At 37.2% G+C, this 22551-nt stretch overlaps 1 protein-coding gene across 1 annotated transcript; it reads left to right on the forward strand.

Moving 5' to 3' along the window:
- The first annotated feature begins 282 nt into the window (after positions 1 to 282).
- LOC104460338 (vesicular inhibitory amino acid transporter-like) lies at positions 283 to 22004 on the forward strand. Its single transcript, XM_010080334.1, has 2 exons — positions 283 to 591; positions 20853 to 22004. The coding sequence occupies exons 1-2, from the start codon at positions 283 to 285 to the stop codon at positions 22002 to 22004; spliced, it is 1461 nt and encodes a 486-aa protein (XP_010078636.1).
- The last annotated feature ends 547 nt before the right edge of the window (positions 22005 to 22551 follow it).

Consider the following 22551-nt stretch of genomic DNA (forward strand, 5'->3'; position numbering starts at 1 on the left):
GATCTACGTAGATAACATAGGTTAGGTTAAAAAAAAAAAAAAGATTTGAATTGTAAATTGCAGCTTGCAAACTACTAAATCCCACTGCATACTACTCTGGGCAGTATGTTGAAGACACTAGAGGTATTTCTTTAGCACAAACAAATGAACTAAGGACAACGAACTTCATTAATCATAGCTACAATATCAAAGCTAACCCAACAAAAGGATTAACAGTGTACAACTACTGAAAAAAATAAAGACATGTAAGGAAAGGTTTTACTTTAATTTTCAGTATTCAGGATGGCTCACCTGAAGCAGACTTTTTCATCTATTTTCAACCGCTTTAGGGAAACACCATCTCTCTTTTTGGGAATGGTGAGATGGGACAGCTGCCTAAACACTGATGAAGAGCATGTGAACTTTGCTAGAAGAGATGAATTAAACAGAGCTCACAGCGAGGAGAGAGAGGAACCACACGGACCCCCAAATTTTGAGCTTGATGTTTGCAGCCAGGATCCAGAATACAAATCCCCAGCTCCCCTGCCACATGCCCAGGTCAAACTGATCACCAGCTGGGAAGCAGGATGGAATGTAACAAATGCCATTCAGGTAACCTTTTTCTTCCCCACTCATTACAACCACCTTTTGAAAAACCTGGTCATCACTTAGCCTGCTTTCTTTTACTTAACCATACCATCATTTTGCAATATTCTAAAAGGTTTCTATAAGTTTATTGCTAACATATTTCAACCTTTCTGCATAAGAATAGCACTCCGAAAAAAATAAAGTTCCAAAGGGAAAAAGAGATAGATATGTTAGCTAAAGTCTAAAAAAGGTGAGAATGAAAAGGTGGTGATTGCATCTGTTTTGGAAGTGCAGACATTATCTTTAATAAGTATATTTGAATTCAATGACAAAGATGTTTGATAGAAATGTGAGGTAAGCATCTAATAAAAAGAGAATTGTAAGAGCCAGACTGACGTCAGACATAAATTTACCGACATGTAAGTTAGACTAGATGTAAATTGGAGCATGAAGCACAAGAATCATAATAATACTTGTTGACATTAAAGAAAATAGTCAGGTTGAAAAGACCGAAAGCATTTGGTCCCAGCATTCTGTGTGGAATTTGAGTACCTTTCTAAATCCTTAAATTCAGCATTAAACATTTTAGATTCTTTTTCTCACTTTTCATGGTTCATTTCCTTACATAATTCTATCATTAACACTAACTTTCTGTCTGACATGATAAGAAGAAAGCAGTACCCACAGACACATCTAGTCCCAGTAGCTCTTGTTTAAACACTTTTTATGGCACTTTAATTACAGAAAAATAATACTTCCAGTGTCACACAAGTCTGTGATTATGCCAATCAGCATTTGTTTATGTATCCAGTTCATCCCTCAGCTCTGCAAAGGAAGATAAAAAGGATATATTCCTAACCCCACTGTATGTTCAAACATGAGCACTGCCACGTGAGAGCCAATGAAATAACATCTAGGGCAGAGCAGCATTTAATTCTCAGAAAGTGTTCAGCTGTGAATAAAACTGTGAATTCCTAAAATTCTCCAACTATGTTCTAGTAACTCATTTTATCTTCAGTCTCCCTCAGCAGCATCTAGTCAGGAGAAGAGTCTGGGATGAAAGCCCAGTGTTGTCTCTGTGATTTTTGCCTTTGATTTCACCAAAACCAAGATTTCATTATGAAATTCAGTTTTGTCAATATTTGCTGTATGACCTTTTGGCAAGTCATAATTTTCCTTTCTGAAAAACAAAAGTAATAATGCCTCTGTAAATATATCAAAGTGCCTAAAAATTTCTGAATGTTGTTATGTACACAATTACTATTAATTATTAATATTATAACTTCCAGTTAAAAAATAGACTGATAACACAGTGTAAAAACACTATCAACACACAACTGCCTATTTTAAAACATGACAAATTTAAGCTAAATTGTCCAGTCAGATCAGTAACTCTGTTCTTAGTCAAAACTCTCAGCATGCTGAGTGTTGCACAATGCTATTGGATCCCATTTGGTCAAGTATTCTAGAAATCAACATTATAAGAGCAGTTGGCTACAGCTGCATTGAGCTTTCCTTCTAAGGCAGGCTGAGGATGGCAAAGCCTGGGAGATGCAGTTTTGTTAATTGTACAACCGAAGTGTCCTAACGATACATTGTGAAACTGTGTGCATACGTGAGCACACGTGTGAATCTATGTACACTCGTGTATATTTTCCTGTTTTCCCATACCTTGCCATTTGGTTTAGGAACAAGGGTAGAGAGCAGAGAAAGGAAAGGGGAAAAGCGGGAGAGGAGGGGAGAGAAGAGAATATTGAATGGGCACCTGTCAGTAAAAAGTAACAGTTTGAAGAAATTTCTATGAATAGCTTTGAAGAGAAAGTCAGAGTTGTGAAGAGAATGATTAAAACAATTCAAACCTTCTTGACTGGTGCAGACAATCTATGCTAAAATGACAGTTGTTTTTGCCCTACCCAGAGGAAAGGGCAGAAGTGTTTTGCATAGCAATTAGAGATAAGCATTTCAGCAGAATCCTGAAGTGTTCTAAATAGTTATTGCGGTGAATACAATTAGTCTAAAAGTGAAATTATTTCACAATCCAGATTTATTAAAAGAATGGTTAATTCTTTGGTCTCTAAAATTAAATATAAATGTTTTCTTATAGTGTTTTAAATGCAAGTATTTTCAAATAAACAGGTAAAGATTTTTATTTTGTTTTTAACTTTAGCTGATGAAATGTGCACATTTGGTGATGATAATGCATGTGAAAATGATTGCTTCAGACATTTTAAGTTTCCAGGGAAACATGTTTCATATTCCAACACTGCACAGGCAAATGAAAACCTGTGTCCAGTTAATCTAGGTAAGGAAAGAGACCATAAAGCTGAGTTAATTCAAAAGGGAAAATGAACAGCATCATCTGGAAAAGTGATGCAAGTTGCAGTTGTTTGTATATAGCAGTAAAAGGCCAAAAAATTTTGTACTGTCTTGTACAGTAGTGCTGGATCGATAAGCAAAGCAACAGTCACAAGGAAGAAGGTAGATAAACTGTAATGGCACAGCATTTCACAGCAGAACCAAACAACAGTGAAGTCCCTTTATTTGCCAGTCACATGTAGGAGGATTGTTGCAAACAGCACGGAGAACGTTTGTCCAAGAAAGAGAAAGCCAAAGTAAAATAAAAAACCACTCTATATAAACCAGTCTATAGTGTCACGGAGGGGTACAAGACAACAAAGAACAGAGAAAAACCAAGAGAGAGAAAAGGGAAGAAGTGAAGCAATGGCAGGAAGTGAAATAATGTTAATCTCAGCATAACTGTAATTTACACCTTTGTGAGTCTATCTCCACTTGGGTCTCAGGAGCACAAACAAGTTTAACAGTGCAAAAAAGCGAGCCACTTTACCAGTCAGCTTCAAAATGATTTCAATATTATAATGTTTGTACAAGCTTTAAAATACAGTGTAATATAAATGCACAATTCTTCCCTGGATGTTTGGTAACACATGATGCATCAAAGCATACCAAACGTGCCATTTGATTCAGTGCATCTAACATCTAGCGTACCCATCTTTTATCTCCTGCCTTTTGCAGAGATTAGGTTGTACAAAGATTATAAATACCTATGGCAGAGGTAATTTTCTTGTTCCATGATCAGAATAATAGTTCCTAGAAATAACAATAATGCAATTAGTATTATTAATAATTATCCCAAATATTGTCAACAATAAATTAATAATTCTTACAGTAGTGATCATAAGCATGCTTATTATCTTTGTAATCTCTATGTTGTATATTGGTTTAGAAAAAACTCAGCACTTCAATAATCACCATTTTAAAAATGAAAGTATATATCTGTATTTCTTTCATAGTGTGCCATTGTAGATACATTTCCATACTGGGTTCCGATTTGGCTCATTTTTATTTATGTAACTCTAAAAGATTAACTTGAGAATATCTCATAGTTACTATTTGTTTTTCTGTGATGTTTCCTTTGTGTTATCCACCTTCAGCTCCCTAGCACAGACTGATTCTTTAGAGTGCTTCATGAGTATCAACAACCCCCAAAGACTTAAGTAGAAAACACAGTGATGCTGAGAAACAGAATTAGCAGACATACCCCCAAAAGGCAAACATCTTTTTAAGGTGTCTAAACACCACCCCATTAAGCTTTACTGACACCATATTTAATAATTTTCTAGATACAAATATGTACATGCTTGTGTGCTTAGAGAGCTAAGTGTTTTTACCATCAGGTCATTAGATGTACCACAACACAAATCTTCTCATTCTTAACTTAAATAATTTATTCACATTTAACTAAATAACCACTTAGATCTTAACTGCAGTACTTCCTCTTAAGTATTTATTTTACAGACTTAAGAACAAGGGTCAATCCTTTCTGATGCCCAAAGCAGTAACTTCCTTGAATTATACATTGAAGCTAAAGCCATACTCTGAATTAAATTATAGATGACTGAGGGAAACAAACTTCTGCATTTCATATCAAGAGGTGGTACTGAGAATTAAAGAGAGATGCCCGATGCTCATATCTAACCTAGGACCAGTGAGTAACTCGAGTTTTCAAAAGGAGGTAGTTAAAAAGTGATAGCACAAAGTAAAATTCCAAGACTGTAGGACTATTGTAGTGCACATAAAAATGCCAATTAATATGTTTTTAGCTGAAATGCACCTGCAGTACTGGCCAAATTTATTTTTCATAGGTTTGCAACTACAAACCCATATAGTTGTAACTGGAGATCCAAAAAAAAAGCCTGGAGCCTGATGAGAGCCGTCTAAACTCAGATCTGGTTTGCCTGTGAAATGTCACCATTATGCAATGCAATTGATAAAATATGTGTTCTATGGAAGAGTGCTCTGGAACTAATATTTGTGCTCTGGTTTTCTCTTGAGAGAAAAAAAGATTCCAAACATACGTCACTACTTCATACAACCTTTTATTTCAGCTCAGATCCTGCAGTAGATTTCTTTAGTTTTGTGCACATATTCAGCTAGCACAGAGAAGTCTGCACACAGGATGTATACTCTCTCTATTCCCAATCCTACTTTTTACCACAGAAGATTTTTTATCAAAAATGTGTTATCCTGCAACAATTAAATTATATCTGCTTCACAGAAATCTCTTTATTTGATGTGTAAGCACTGTGCAGTCAGTTAACTAACTGCCATTCCCCTAAATCTCGTTAGGGAACGCACTGTATTAGTCTGCTTTTCCCTTGGTCAGCCACAAACACTAAAAATGTTATGAAGCCAGAACTTCTAAACATAGAGAGGTGGCTCATCTAAAATTGTTTCTTGTTCCAGGAATAAATATTTGGATTGTTCTCATGGGATTTCAGTTGCTGTTTTGTAGGTTTTGCATTTTATGTTGTTTGTCACATCATCTGGGCAATGAACAGATGGAGGGAGCATTGAATGGATTTACACCAGCATATTCTACTGTAACTATTATGGAAATGTTAGGAGTGGCAAATCAGTTTTCCACAGCCCCTCTGTGACAGATTTGCCAGCAAGTAGGAGCTGTGATATAACATAAATACTCCACAGATTATTCCCTGGATGTACAGACAGTCCCCAACATATGGACAATTGGTTCAGAAAGCACCATACTAGTGCTTAAACATCCCAGAAACAAGTACATGGGTTATACAAATAACAGATCAAAGTATTGCAATTCTTGCAGCCTTCTAGATGTTAAAATTACATATTAAACATCTTTAGAAATTAAAACAGTCTTTAGATTATGCTTGCCCGCACCATGGGCCCAAAATCACATTTCCTAATAGATGAGTTGCAAGAGAGTTCCAGGAGGTGACTCTCTCTGTCTCCTTCATAAAAGACTTTAATAGTGTCAAGTTTGGCTATAGCTTGTATACAATGGTTTATAATTTATGATGTTGGTCTGTTTTAAGCTAATTTTATCTCATATGAGATGAAAGGGAGACATTCTAAAGTAAAATACTCAACACAAACATGGAATTTAATATGCAACCTCAGACTTCAATCTGAATATCTCGATTACCCTGGGTGTAAGATAGATATATTTTAAAATATTTATTCTTAACCAATACCTTTATTTTATATCTTTAACTGATTTTTACCTGAGCTTTACTGACATAACTGTCTAATATTACATCCTTTTGATAACAATAGCCAGAAGAGGTGCTGTGCTTAAAGAAATCTGAATAATTCTGTTCAGAATCTCAAATTATAACCTGACATTTCAATAAAGTATTTATTTGACACTTGATTTTTGGCAATGCCAATTATCTATCATTTCCAACAACTCTATCTGAAACTCTTCTTGGTTAGTACTTTTGAAAGCTGTGTATTTCAGCATCTACATTTCAAAGCCATCATATTATCTTGCAGGTTATTCTTAGAAACAGTAGCTAAGTCACTGCAATGCATAGTATACTTATCCTGGGGTTGATGTCCAGTTTGTCACAATCTGGTCAGGAAAATCTTGTGGAATTTGCAAGTGCTTGTTTCTTGTAAGCAGAGACTTCTTGTTGATCGTTCACTTGTCATGTAAATTTGAAAATCTTTTCATCTGGAAAATCTACTACTATTCATCTTGTAGAAGAGTTATTTTATAGGTGTGAGGTTATTGTCCTCCTGCACGAAGTAGCTGGTGGTTGAAATTTTGTGCATGTAAAGGACAAATGAACTAGCAAGTAAGCACACAGTAACGTGGCAGGTTAGCCTTGGCTAACAGCCACACTCCCACCCAGCCCCAGCTGGAACAGGCAAATGGAACAGGAGTGGGAAAGGACATGGGTCAAGATAAGGACAGGGAGCTCACTTACCAGTTAACAGTTGTGGGCAAAACAGACACAACTTGGGGAAAATTTACTTTATTGCTAAATAATATTGTATGTTTAACTATTGCATCTGGTATTGGGAAACAAAAAGACAAACATTAGTGTAACACCCTTCCTCCTGCCGTTCCCATGCTCAGCTTCATTCCAGAGCTTGACAGACAGCCTGCCAATTGACAGAGGTGTGATTTACATGTACATTTACTTATATTTGCAAAAAGTGTATGTCAGTTTGCATTTCTCCCATGACACATATAAAATAAATGGTATGTGTGAGTAACACTTCAGAAACCTGAGCATTGTGCCTCATCCTCCCAGACCTCTTTTTCTTTCATTCCATCATTAGGAAACCTTCAAACCACCCAGGAGATGGCCTGCTCTGAGGCTGTTAATGCCTAAAAAAAGCTTTTGCAGTGGTAGGTAGGTAAGTATAAGCATACACACACTACACTACTGTATTTGTATCTTCCATTGCAAGAGTTTTTCATAAGGAAAAGTATTACATGAATTAGTACACAGGGTCATGACCATCTTCCTCTGCTCTATACTGCTGTCCATAACCAGGCACACAGCAAATGCTGGTGGTCGCTCCTGAACATCTGCCTCACACCTTCCTCCCTGAGGTCATCACCTGCAGCAGACTCAGTCTCTCGGGGCTGCTAGAGACACTGCTGACAGAAACCACATCTTTCACCACCTGTGGGAGTGTGTGATGCTGGCAGAGTGTGTTTTCCTGGGCCAGTTCAAGTTCACATCTTATTTAGAACCCTCTCCTGCCCACATAAAATATTGGTCTGTCTGTTCAGCAGTCTGTAAAAGCAGCTAAACAGAGCTCCTTGTCTTCCATCCAGAGTCTGCCAACACCAAACTTTCTTCACTGCCTGTGAATGTCTTTGTCCTTGCTGCCATGCAGGCCTATCATCTGGCACTATCTTTCAGTCAGGCCTCTTTCTAAATCCTCAGACTGTGTCCAATTTCTGCTAATTTTTACTCTAAAGCCTCACTAATACGTAGTCTGATTTACCCAGACACAAGGCTGAAACTCTTAGCACTAGTAATTGCTCATCTGCATCACATCTCTTCCCTGACCCTGCCTAGCTCACCCCATACACACCCACCTGGGGAGCTGATGTGGTTCTCTACCCCGTGTGTCCAACAGCCCTTGCAAGGACCTCTTCAACCATCATATCAAATGTAAGGTACTCATTTTTCTTTAACAATCTACCATTTCTCTTTCTGCGTCTGTTGACTCTTTCTTCCATTTACAATTACCATTGTCAATTTGTTAAATATTTAAACAAGCATTCCTATGAACTTATATGAAGATATTTATTTGCACTCCTCTGATGCTCTTCGAAATGCTACCTTTTACTGAAAATTTCACAGTTATAAAGCTACATTGAAATCACCATTTACTCTCTTGACTCACAGTTTCCAGTATTTACTCATGGTTTCCTTGACTCCCCTGTCTGCCTGTGTTTCTTTCCTGTTACCTTACCCCGAGATTTGAAATTCTTTGAAGAAGAGACCATCTTTCTGCATTTTGTTTGCACAGTGCCCTGCACGATGGGATTCTGATCAAGGCCTTCCAGGTGCTCCAATACTGAAAACAATTTTGAAAATAAGTCTCAAATGATTTCTATTTTACAGAAACTCTGCAAAATAATGATTGTTTAAATGTGGCCTGTGATAAATCAGTTTGACATTTTATCCAATTTATTCTCTTTTTTTCTATATAGAATGGATTCTCCTTGCTATTGAGACCCATCGTAGGGGCTCAGCACAAGATAAATCAGCAGACAAATGTGATGAGTACCTTTAGAAAATTCAGCCATTAAAATGGGCATTCTGTCTTAAAAATCCAAATGGTCAAGAAAGAGAATGACAGAACTATGATATCAAAGATAAATGGATAGTAGATTACGAAAATTATACCCTTTGAAACAGTAAATGTTACTAAACAGGATCGAGTAACTGTCAGCTGCTTGAAAGCAATGATCACTTTATTCCATGGGAGAACCCAATGCACCATGACTTGTTGCAGAACAAGGATCTCTGGCTCCCTCAGGTGAAAGGAATAGCTGATGTACTTTCCCACCACACTAAAATAAAATTAATCCACCATGCTTTTTGGTCTCATCTCTCATTTTTAACAAGCTGAATGAAAACAGATGGTATAATTTCTCCTTTATGGCAGGTCACATAGTATTTAAAAACAGTATTATTAGGCAACTTTGAATTTCTATGTCTGTTATATCTGCTTAGTTTATTGTTGTGCTATTATGTTTGACAGTTGCCTTTCAAAACAAAACCCAAATTGCCTGTTGTAGTTATCTACCAGCATCCTGTGGCTGAGATCATTCATACACTTGTGCCTCTCTGTAGCACATGCCACGACCAGCTATCACTGGTGGAAAATACTATTCTTAAAAATGTTCTTTCTGCCCCTATTCTTAAGCTTGTGAGGTATGTAACGTCAGCAAATTTGCTTTAATAAACCGTATTTAGACATATAACTCCTCCCAAGGTAACATTCCTCCCAAGACAGCAAGAACATAGTGGTAGGTAGCAGAAAGTGAAATATTTTGTCAGATAGCACTCCTTTCCTGTTTTTTTTATAAATTTCCTTCACTTCCATTAGCAAATATTCAGAAGGAAGCTAATTTTTTTATAAAAAGAAAAAGTGAGCCTTAGGGTTCATCAAGGAATGAAGGTTGACAAGCTCAACATCTGCAGGTGTGCATGAGAATGTAATGCTGAAAGTAAAGGACATCTGAATTATTAAAATGTACTGACAGAATCAGAAATAGTAATGTTTCTGTAGAAGACTTTCCAATGGTAAAGCTTCTTCCACACAATCCATAGATGGTTAATCTACAGTTTACTTCAATGTGTATAATTCCTGACAGCAGGAGATTCACTGAAATGGCACAAGCTCTGTCTGAATGAGCACATGGAGCTATTTGAGAAAATAAAAAGCCCTAAACACTGATTACACACAGTACTGAAGATGATATATTGTAACCTAGTTTTAGCACAGTAAGCTGTATAAAATGTTTTGCCCCTAAAGCTAAATAAAAGAAATTGACTTAAATTTGCATTTATTCTCCCTCTTCTCCCCACACACACCATGTTTCTTGGAAGGCAGTGTTTCTCTGTATTCTTGGCCAGTGGCAGTAGTTTTGCCATATGTACAACACTGTGTTCACTAAATAGCTAACAAAAAAACCCAAAATTTAATATTTACTTCTCAAAAATGTAAACATATGAGTCAAAGTGAGGAAACATTCACTTCAACTCATACACACATACTCTGCTATCCATTTCAATTTCTCTCAGTCCATTTCTTGAATTGACACAAATAACAACATCAGCAGATTATGTTTTGTAGATCCCTAGAGCAAACGTTTTTGGTTGTTTTATGTTACCAGTATCAATGGTAACATCAGCTTTTGCCTTTACTGTACTTGGGTGTTTCCATTCATGACAGGTTTTTTTATTGCTCAGTTTTCCCCTCTAGAAACTTGTTTCATTCAGGCTAATTCCTCCCTGTTAAGCAGAGGAATTTTTAGTTTCAGAACCCATACTATTTTGATTATTTCAAACTAAATCTGGGTATTTCAGAAATTATGAATAGTTCTACTAAAGCCTGAAGAAATGTAAATATGGGTATAAGAATTATATGACGCAAGATATATTATTACTCTTTCATAAGACAGTTATTTATATTTGTAAGAAGTTTTCCTATTTTTTTCTGTTATAATGACTGTTAATTACCTCATTTTACTGTTTGTATCATATTTAGAAGTTGGCACTGAGGTTTATTCTATGAGGCTAAGAAGTAGAGAAAAAGCAGTAGAGATTTGTTGTCTATACCCAGCAGAATTTTAAGACAGCATCTTTTCTCATGTATTCCATAAGAATATACTATGATACTCCATATCAGCTTACCGATTCCTAGAGAGCAAAAATAATAGGATACCATTATTTATGTTTTTCATCCTGACTATTAACTGTACTCTCTCCAGGCAGTGCTGTAAGACAAATTTCCCCTCTATAAGCCGAGCTCTGGCAGTCATTATAGCTTGAGTAAGAGTCCACCGAAAATTGGTGGCTGGGTCTGTGCCGAGGAAAGAACAGGACAATATCAGCCAGGGGAGGATTCAGTCACCTTTTATTCTGCATGCAGTAACGACAAATCCTATGCCGGCTTTCAGAAAACATGACCCAGCTTCTAGATCATGCAATCCAGCTTTCCTCCACCTCTCAGAGGTGCATATGGTTTGTTCCAGTGCAACATTTATGTAGTATGGGTTGGTTTTTTCCATTTCCTCTTCAGCCTAACTTCTTAAAAGTAGCAAGGACTGTGGCTTGTCCCATACGGGCAGCATTGAAGAAAAACTCATAACAGGCCAAATGCTTCTTGCAGCCTGAGTTTAAAGTTCCTATGCACTTTAACTCTTCCTTTTTTTTAATGTCGTTTCACACTCAAATAAAGCTACTTGGCTCCCCAACGCCTCTCTGCCTCCCCTCAAGTTCTTTTGACCACATTTTCACGGAATCTCACTCACATGTTGCTGTACTGGGTGTTTTGAGTCCCTGCCTGCCTTCAGGTGAAAACCTGAGAATCCATGATGAGTTATAATGTGGGAATAGGTAAGCAGACAGTGAGTCCACGTTGCTCGGCTCTACTAATTTTCAAAATAATATTTGGTTTAGTTTTGACTGCCTTAGTTCTTTCATCTCTTTTTCCTCTCTGCTATATAATACATAGTAAAAGCCTTCATTCTTTTGCCAAAGCCTGCTTTCTCCTTTGGGACCAAGCAAAATAATATATTTTCTTAAATGTAAGAAGATTTACTTTGTGTGATTCAGTGCATTCTTGCAGACAACTCTGAATTTATGCAAACTAACATTTTCCATCAAATCATACAGAATAAAGCATCGAGCATATTATTTCTGTTTTAGAACAAATATTTAAATCAAAAGCAAAGCCAATGGGATCAGCTATCACACTTGATAGCAGCAATTCCTTTTTTGCTGAGACATTTTCTTTCCTCTGTTCCCTTTCTTAATGTTTAGGAGATTCTTTAAACTAATCTGGCCACTAAAAGAACAAAATCAGTGGCTTCTGTCAGTGCAGACCACGCGACTTCCTTACTTGCTTATCTTATCACAGCATCTCCTGAGCAGTCTATCTGCCTTATCATCTGCTTATGGGACCTGAAGGATTGACAGAACTCCACTTCTAAAGTTTCTCTCAGTATATAAGGTGATTGCAGGCATTGATCACAGAATAAACACTTTAGCCACTTTCCTCCCTGCAGCTAAAACATGCTGGCATTGGCAGAGAGAAATAATAAGAAAAATCAGGAAAAACAAGATTGCTGGGGTCTAATTCAGCCATCCCTGAAGTTAAAGGAAGATTTTTCACTGACATTAAAGGAGATGGATCTGCTGCTAAGGTCATACAGGCCATGGACAATATTTGAAGTTTTCCATAGAACAGTTTATAGTATTTTTTAATTCAAACATAGCTGAGCTGTGAACAAACTGTGAAGCTAGTGGGAAAGCAGATGAATTCTTTTCCTGGTGTCCATAGAACAGTGCCAGAAGTCTGAGTAGCCAGTTGGGAACTGGAAATTCTTACTGCTGAGAAGAAATAAGATATAACTGATATTGCAAATACATGGTGAGATGATTTATGCAAGTGGAATTTAAAAATAATTAGATAAAACATGTTTAAAAAAAAAGACTAGGTAAAAGAAGTGAGGGTGACACTCTTTGTAGAGAGAGGATTATCTGTGTTAACACTATTGTCTGGAAAGAAAAGTTGTATTGTTCTCAATGACTTCAGTTTTAAAGACCTATGGTGGATTTTGTATGCAGTCTGTAGTAAAACATCATTAAAGTTTCTAAAAATGATAGATGATCATTATCTAACACAAAAGGTATTGAACCAAGCATAAGGTAATTCTATTTTGAGCCTCATTACATTGAATAAAGATGAACAGATCAGTGGATCTAATTACATTCATTATGAGAAAACAGAGGACAGTGATATATATACTCGGTACTTCAAAAGAGTGAATTTTACAAACATGGAGAAAACTATGAGAGATAATTGATTAGGAAGAATAAATACAGACAGCAATTTTTGAAAGCAATTTGAAAGTTGTTTAACAAGAATTTATGAGACATCCAGAAACTACATCTCATAATTGAGAAATAGTGTGCCTATGTGTTAAAACCCCTCCTACTTCAGGTGTGAAGTGAATGTATCAATTAAAATTTTAAAAAATTAAAACTAACAAAAGGGAGAAAGGGAGGGTGAGAGTAATCGTTGTAAATTATAAATTGTGAAGTGTAGCAAAGACATACAGGAATCCAAAGACAACAGAAAAAAACATGTCTCCCAGGGATTAGGAGAGTAAGAAAACAATTTTTAGGAATTAGGAAAAAAAGATTTCGTGTAAAAATTTGAAACAAAAATACAGAGGACAGTATCTATAAAACACGCAGATAAGGAAAGCAACAGTACTGTGAAATTCATGAATTTTGCCTAGTATTTATGAGACACGAGACAAAACAATGAGGCAAAAGATCCAAAACTGCATCCACTCCAAAAGCATATAGAAGAAGGTAAATTCAAAATCTGTTTGTCATCACTAGTCAAGATGAACCCCAGACACATTGTGAGCACTTGACTGCTGGCATCCCTTGTCCTTGATGCATGCAAATGATCCTGGCCAAGGCACTGGGACACACACCCCATTGCAGTTGAGTATACAGATGTGAGAGGAGGTAAAATCAGCCTAGATATTTTTTAAATGAAAGATCACCTTCCTTTTCTCTGAGATCTCTCAGTGAATTTTGTGACACCGATTTCCTACATTAGCAGTAGAGGGAGGTTCTACAATTGTTCTTATCTCTCAAAAAAAGATGCAGCTGTTCATAAGTAGTCTCTGTAGAGAATCAAGAGGATAGGCTCATAGCACAGGAGAACAGTGGACAATTTTGTAATTTTTCAGGATGGTATTCTGCATAAGACATTTAAATCTAACTCTCAGAGTTTCTAACCTGTGTACTTACACTCCATTGTGTACATATTGTCTTGCCCAGCAAGAGAAGCAGGCATCTCTGAAAGGAAATTGGTCTCAGCTCTTCTAATGACCTATCTTAAATAGATGTGAGTTACAAATTGAGGTGCCTGTTTTTTCCAAGCTTAGACTGGGAAGATTAACTATTAGATAATTGCAGTTACTATTTAAAACAGATGTTAATATGTATCTCATTAATATTTTGAAAGCAGAATGCCCAGCAAGTTTGCACATGGGAGACGTAACAGAAGATACATCTGACCTGTTAATACTCTTACACAATCGCTATTAAATGTGGAATTTTCAGAAGACTGTGGCTATCATCCCAATACTTAAAAAAACAGTTAAATCCTGACTAATGAAACTTGGCAACAATTCCGAGAAAAAGAATGTAATTGTTAGTACAGATTTTAATTGATACAGAATAAAAAACTAGGCATATAATTAGCGTCAATCATTACGGTTTTGGAGAAAAGAATCCTTACAGTCCTTATTAAACACAACATATAATTCTTTGATGAGATTGTAATATAGGCAGTGAAAGGTAAATAATATATTTCAACTTTTAAAAGGGCTTTTGACATATTAATACACAATATTCTGATATAAAAATTAGTGCAAGAATAGAATTAATCTTAAATGGATTAAAAACTGTCCAAGCAACAGATCCCAAAAGAGTAGCTGTCAATGTGGATCTATTGTCACAGGAATTAGTTTCTAGCAGAGCTAGGAGGCTATCTAGTAGAATCTAGTAGAATAATTGTATTATTCAATGTAGTCAACAGTGATCTGGAAGAAGATATAAAATCACCATTGATCACTGTGATGGCTAAGAAAGGAAAAAGACCACAGAGGTCAACAAGCAATTAGCTCTGTTATCATGGCATGAGATTAAGGGATTTGCTATATTTTTTAATTTAGTGCTAATAAAGTTGTATCTTTTTATAAATACCACAGCAACACAGGCTTGTGTTGGTTCAGGAAAATGATATCTTTTAAATGACAACAAATGCTAAACAACATAATTAAATATTTTGTGAAATTGTACTGAAAAGCAGGGTTCTTGAATTTATCTCCCTACTCTTACAAGAAGATCCAGGAAGGAAGCTTTCCTGTATAGTTGCTATCCTAACCCATGTTCATGTAGGGAATCAAACATAGTTTGCAAAATAGCTAGGCTTAAATGAACTGTTCCAGTGGAGTAACTACAGATGGTGAGAAAGGCAATCAGAGCTAATTCAGCAGTCTGGCATATTAACATGTATTCTGCATTATAGGAAAGCTGTGCTAACTGATTAATTTTCAGTTAAATTCTTCTTAATTTCTTAATTTATTTTTTTCCATGTGATTAAGTCTTAAGGTTAAATCTTTTTCTCTCTTTTTTTTTTTGTTTATTTGGTTGGTTGGTTTTTTTTTTTTTTGGGGGGGGGGGGTAGCATTACATTTTACTCCACTTTATTTCATTGTCTTTTGAAATGTCTCAACTCTGACCATGACTTGATCTTCTTTACTTTTTAATGATCTTTCAATCTGCTTTGTTTTTCAAAGTATCATATTTCAGGTTAAAACAGCTTATGAAATGAAACATTTTACCTGGGACTAAAATGTCTTAAAACCTGAATATTAAGGAATTTTGATATTTTCTCAGAGTGTTTGACTGTGCTCATTTATGCATTTTTCTAAACACATTTTATTCCTTGGGCAGGTGCTTGCCCTGAGGTGAAGTAGTGTCAAACAGTGGTATGGTAGCAGAAGGCCCACTTTTTGCATTCTACACTAATCCAGATATCAATCTTTTTAAACAAGCAGCCAGCCTTGCTGGTGTGGGAAACACCTTGCTGGTATGTAGTTCAAATATTGCAGTCAAACCATGGACAAATGTAAAAAGGTTTTAATGTGCAGATGTAATTTGGAAATCCCGATCTACTTGTTTTGAATTGTGGGTGGATGGGTAGCTTCCTGTGGTAGCTGTCATATCTGTTTGCTTCTGCTTGGGGGTATTCTGACAAGGCAAATGAATAGCTTCTAGCTGAGACTGACCTTTCCTTGCATGCCCTTTCTGCTCTTGTCCCTCTATTTCTTCAGTGATCACTGGTTCAGCCCCAAGTCCTTTCTTCTTTCTAGGCCCAGCTGCCTATGGCTAAGTCTGCTCTGGATGTTTGACAAGGACCTGCATTCAGGCACTCATTAACAATGAATAGTCCACTTCCATCCCCAGTCAAGGGTGAAAATACCCAAGTCTTGTAAACAGTTGGAAATAAAACCACTCAGACAGGAACACTTCCCAGACAGAATGCTGAAACTAAGAGCTGGGAGGCAGTTTAAGAAACAGCACCTCTGGCTGCTCATTTTTAATTGATGCCTCACAGCTAAGGCTGTCTGTGCCATAATTTGGACATGAGAACACAGGATCAGAGAGTAAGTAAGTGCTGGGGCCAGGCTGGACCAAATGTGCGTTGACAAATGGTGTAGGCATTACCTGTGTCCCTCTTCCACCAGCAAAGAATCAGTGAAATGTTCACACGCTCTGTGTACCTTCTTTTTACACTTGCTCCTCATGAGAGGGGCACAAAAGCCACCTTCAGCAACATCCATGAAAGGATTTCTTTGTGGAAGAGGCATTTTCCATGGTTAAGTCACCTCAAGCAATGCTCTTAAGGTTGCTGAGCAGCTTTAAACCAGAGAACACAGCTCGATGTCTGTACAGTTACATTACATTGACAGCAAAATAAGTGCTTATTGAAGTTATCTTTTTCTTTGAAACTAAACTATTTAAAGTTGGTGACGTTCAGGAAATGGTCCTAACAGAAAGTATTGCTTTTAGAAAAGTAAGAACAGAAGATCAAATTCAAAAATATGTTTTGAAGTCTAAAAAAGGGTCTTTTGTTCTTTGAGTTCTCACAGCCATCACTAACATTTTTTAGCTATTTTGTAGAAATTTGACAATGTGCTGATACATGAAACCTTTTCTTTCTTTTTTTTTTTTTTTTTAAATGGAAAAACCATTGCTGAAAGGCAGGAAAAAGCACCGGCATTTTACCTCGTACATATTTACTGTATTGGCACTTTCAGAGTTCTCCCATTTCTCTCTACTAGCCATGCTCTGTATCCAAAAAGCTGCAAAACCAGTTATGTCCACAATGTTTGCTTTTTATTCTGGTTTCAGCTGAAACTGAAAACCGAAGTCTACAAACACTGGGCAAAAGATGTCAAAGACATCAGCTGAAAGGAAAACTTACAGTTTCTGTAGAAAGGTTCAAATTAGAAATTATAAACTTTAAATTTTGCAATCACTGATGCATAATTTTAAGAAAGAATCTATATAGTGCAAAAATGGGTTTCATAGAATCGTAGAATTGTACAATGGCTTGGGTTGGAAGGGACCTTAAGGATCATGAAGTTCCAACCCCCCTGCCATGGGCAGGGACACCTCCCACTAGCCCAGGTTGCTCAAAGCCTCATCCAGCCTGGCCTTGAACACCTCCAGGGATGGGGCATCCACAACTTCTCTGGGCAAACTGTTCCAGTGTCTCACCACCCTCACAGTAATTCTTTTTTTCCTAATATCTAATCTAAATTTACCCTTTTTCAGCTTGAAGCTGTTAACCTGATAAAGAGTACCCTTCCCCCATCTCTCCTGTAGGCCCCTTTTAAGTACTGGAAGGCTGCTACAAGGTCCCCCCCAGAGCCTTCTCTTCTCCAGGCTGAACAACCCCAACTCTCTCAGCCTGTCCTCATCCAGGAGATTCTCCAGCCCTCTGATCATCTTTGTGGCCTTCCTCTGGGCTCACTCCAGCAGGTCCATGTCCCTCTTATGCTGGGGGCCCCAGAGCTGGATGCAGGACTCCAGTTGGTGTCTCATGAGAGCAGAGCAGAGGGGGGAGAATCACCGTCTTCAACCTGTTTGTTTAATGAGGTCTTAATTCAGAAGATGAAAAAAAAAAAAAAATCAACGCCCCAAAAGCCACTTCTATCATTCTATGGTTTGTGTTAGGTACCAGATAAAATTATTTGATATAAACAACAACAAGGAGATGTTAGAGGTTAGAATTATGTTATGCTCTGATTAAAGTAACAATTAAGCATGGAAAAGCATACACCTATGGGGGCAACTGTAAATGCCTGTGTAATGTGATAACATCTCTGAAAGACTTATGCTTTGGTTTAAGTTGAGGCTAGTCATATCAACATTAATTGACTAAATTCAGCAGGGGAAGCCACTGTGTGGGTAAGGCCTGTGCTGACACCTACCTGAGGTTTAATTATACAGTGACCTTTTGGGTCAGCAGATACCATTTGAACTCCCAAATTCAGGTTAAGGGGCACAATAATAATGCTGTGAGTATGGAACAAATGAGATAAGCTTGATCCAAACTGCGAGGAACTGAAAAAACATCATTGTTCCAATGTTAATATGGAAGATGGCTTTGTGGCTTTTATCTTTCTGATTTTTTTTTGAAGACTTGGTCTATTTGTGATGCTTTTAAACTCAATATGTTATGTAAATATTCTCTAAGGATAGTTTTCATAGGAAAGAAGCCACATTTTGTTCTTTAGGCAGCTATCTAACTTGCCAGTCAGTGAAAGCCATGATTAAAAATGGTGTGGTACCAAAAGTTACTGTTACACGTGTGCTACCTGCAGTCTGGACACAGCCAGATATCTAGCCTTTTCAAGAAAGTAGACTTAGATGGCAGAAATGGCAGAATTTTGAACACTGCTGTGAAGTTCACATATAAAAGAAAACCTAGTTACACTGCAAGCTAATTGGGTCATGAGACCTGTATTAAAATGGAGCTAAGCCATTGGAGTTGGGAGATTTGAGTGGCTGAAGTACCACAAGCTATGTAGTTGTACATCTCAGATCCTAAATGAAATGGCACCCATGACTCATCCAAAACCATTGCTGTAAATGAAGTAATTGAGAACAACTAAAAAAGGTAACTAGTCAATAACTTTATTATTATTTTAGTAGTAATAAATTAGGCACCTCTGTTGCAGTACATAAAGGCATAGAGCTTTTTAATGGAAATGTATTAGGGCATATATTTAATATGATTCTTCCAGCTCTAATTCAGCTGAAAGCTGAAGGTATCCTCATCTAGAGTGAAGCCAGCAATGGTGCTCATTCATTTGATGGGCACTCTACTTTTCTCATTGACTTAGAGAAAAAAATACTGGTCTAATTTAAGGACTTCTAATCTTTCTTTTCTGGTTGGTGCTCATCCTACACTGTCCCAAAAGGACTGCTATTTTGTGACTGGAAGAAAAGGAGAATACTTTTTATACATTGATGATTATTTAGTGTTTGAAAAATTACTTCCCCTCACAGTCCTCTATAGATCAGGCCTGGGAGTACTTGTATCACTTATAATGGGGCGGGGTGCTAGGTATAAACCCTACAAAACTGAGACAGGCAATCACCTTTTAGATGAGCTCCGGCAGAGCTGGGCTCCTAGGCTGCCCTCACAGAAATTGTCTGCTGAATATAAAACCTGAGGGAATTGATAGCAAACACCAAAGACAGAAGCATGCCAGAAACCCTTGTCCCCTGCATGGCCTCATGTCCACAATTGTGGATGGAAAATTCTAAAATTAAGATTTAGACTGTTAAACACACCTCTCCTGCTTTGGTTCCTACCCACTCAGGAAGTGAGAGAAGAAGAGTGGGTCACCCCTTCTGTGAGGAGACCTGTTTCTGTCAGAGGTCCATGGATTTTGCAGAGCAGATGGGGTTGCTCAGGTTTGGTTAGAAACAGAGTTTAGATGGTTTTGATACAAATCAAGTCTTTCTGTCAGACCAGAATAGCAAACATGAGCACAAATGTTCATATTTCATCATGTCATCAGTGCTATAATGAATACTGAAGTAAAAATTTCTGTAGAACTAGTTAACTGTATTTTGTTTCCTCCCTATCTTTCTTCATCCATCAAGAACAAAAACACCTGACCAGTAGGACTAATGTGCATTGCTTAATTTCAGCTTTGTAGCATAAAAAGAGAAATGTCACAGAGGCATCTTTTCTAAGCTGGATCTTTTTATGAATAACTGTTGTTCAAGGCGTTTGTTGGTTTTGTGTTAATGGAAATTAAACCACATAAAAGTGCTGTTTGTCCTTAAATATAAAGAAGAAGGAAAGGAAAAGACAAAGAAATACACACAGGGTTCTGCAAAAATGTCACTTTTTTTATTGGACGAAACAAGTATAATTCTGTTCCTTTCAGAAACTGCTTAGAGAAAAATATGTCTATGTTTTACATGTGTTTTTAAACACCTAAATAAATTTGCACAGTCTAGAATCTCAACCGTGAGAAGAATCGCTTAGCAGTGGACTTAACAAGAGCAAAGGTTGCACGAGGCATACAGAAGCCATAGAGGAAACACAAGCGAAGTCTGATGTCTCTCTAATGCCATTTACCTTCCAAATGTGTGTCAGTTTTTAGACTGGAGAGAATTGTTGTTACTGGATTTATCTGCAGTGCTATTTTTAATTTGAATGAAACTTGTACAGATGATGCTTAATTTTACTGATATTGAACCTCTTTCATTAATATGCATGTTGACTGAATAACTGCCTATGAAGCTTCTAAAATGTGCTTCTAATCACATTAGCGTTAAATATTAACTAGGAACCTGACTCTATCATTCAGTCACATTCTCATTTTCCTAGCTTATCATTACTTGTATGTCAATAGGAGCAGGTTTTTCGTTGATAATTTCATTTATCATAAATAAACACATTTCTCATGATTGTTACTTACTTAGCTGAATGTGGGAGTATTTCCACCATGCAGTCAGGTGAAAGCAATGTTCCATGGAGGGCAGGTTTGGGAGTGTGGCTTCTAGTAAACATTTCGCCTCAGGGATTTTGTGCAAGCTTTTCTTTCTCTTTTTCCTTTTCAGGGAATATTTGTCCTAGGATTGCCATATGCTCTTCTCCACAGTGGATACAGTGGCCTGTTTCTTATTATCTTGTCTGCAGCATTATGCTGTTACACAGGCAAAATTCTCATCGCTTGCCTGTATGAAGAAAATGAAGATGGGCAGCTCATAAGAGTGAGAGACACGTATGAAGATATTGCGAATGCCTGCTGCAAAAAGCTATCTCGCAAACTAGGTGGCATAGTTGTCAATGTGACCCAAGTGATGGAACTGATCATGACATGTACTTTGTATCTGGTTGTTAGTGGGAACTTGCTGTCACATAGTTTTCCATACGTACCAGTGACTGAGAAAATTTGGTCTGTAATTGCATTTGTTACAGTGCTGCCTTGTGTATTTATCAAGACTCTCAAAATTGTTTCCAAACTCAGCCAGCTTTGCTCCTTGGTCCATTTCATTATCATCCTTGTAGTGATGACTTACTGTCTCACACAAATCCACCAGTGGTCCTGGGCAAAATTCAGACTCTCCACGGAGTTTGAGGACTTCTTGGTCTCTGTAGGGGTGATCATTTTCAGTTACACTTCGCAAATATTTCTTCCCACACTTGAAGGTTACATGAAAAACCCAGAGGAATTTAGATGCATGCTGAATTGGACTCACTTTTTTGCTTGTATCTTGAAAACAACCTTTGCACTGACTGCATTCTTGACCTGGGGTGAAGAGACAAAGGAAGTTATTACTGACAACCTGCCATCATTTCTTCAAACCCTAGTGAATTTGTGGCTCTTAACCAAGGCCCTTCTTTCTTACCCTTTGCCCTTTTTTGCAGCCACAGAAATTGTGTACGCTTGTATTTCTAGAGGCCACCATTCCAATTACAGTTCTCCACTATTTGCTCTGGGTGTAAGAGGTTCATTTCTCCTGTTAACTCTGTTGATGGCCATGTTCATACCACATTTTGCCCTGTTGATGGGTTTAACAGGCAGCGTAACAGGTGCTGCTATGACTTTTCTTCTTCCTTCTCTCTTCCATTTAAAACTTAAATGGAAAAAACTATCCTTCTTAGAGAAATGTGCAGATATCTCTGTTTTTATTTTGGGTTTCCTTTGTAGCCTTGCAGGCATAGTTTGCTCAATAAAAGGGCTGCTTGAAGTATTTGGAGGAGTTTAAAAAGATTTCCTGAAAGCCAAATAAGGCCCAAACCTTGTAAATGCTTTTACCCTGTTAGTCAGTATATAACAGATTTTGTCACTAGGTAAAATTAAACCTATGCTTAAATGTTTGCAGGATCAGGGCTTTAACTGTAAAAGTATGTGGCTCTATAGCCAAAAAATACAAAATTAGTCCTATTTAAAATGTTGAGAGGAAAGAAGGTGTTGGAGATGGTTTAGCATGAAAATAATTTTTTAAAAATCCTGTATGGTTTTGTTCGTACATGACATGCACATCCTATGTGCAAGTGATTCCACCAGTTTAACCAGAATTTCTCACAGGTTAGATACCATTCGGTCTCAAAGCTATCAAATCTACCTTACAGGATATGATAGAGTTCAAGAGAGCTACCATTGCAAAAAGATGAAACACAATTTCACATTATTGGCAGAATGTAATTCAACATGCACACAGATCAGTGAAGTTCATTTCTGGTGCAAGGCAAGTTCTACTACTTGTTTTTTAAGTGAGCAGACAAAAAAGAGAACTCAGTTTACAGCAGTTT

The sequence above is a fragment of the Pterocles gutturalis genome, unplaced genomic scaffold (genome assembly GCF_000699245.1).
Source record: "Pterocles gutturalis isolate BGI_N339 unplaced genomic scaffold, ASM69924v1 scaffold11824, whole genome shotgun sequence".
NCBI lineage: Eukaryota > Metazoa > Chordata > Aves > Pterocliformes > Pteroclidae > Pterocles > Pterocles gutturalis.

What these genes read in the sequence shown, in the direction of transcription:
- LOC104460338 (XM_010080334.1), top strand. Translation starts at nt 283, where the DNA reads ATGGCTCACCTGAAGCAGACTTTTTCATCTATTTTCAACCGCTTTAGG. An exon ending in ATGTAACAAATGCCATTCAG is followed by an intron (nt 592 to 20,852) that starts GTAACCTTTTTC and finishes TTTCCTTTTCAG; the next exon opens with GGAATATTTGTCCTAGGATT.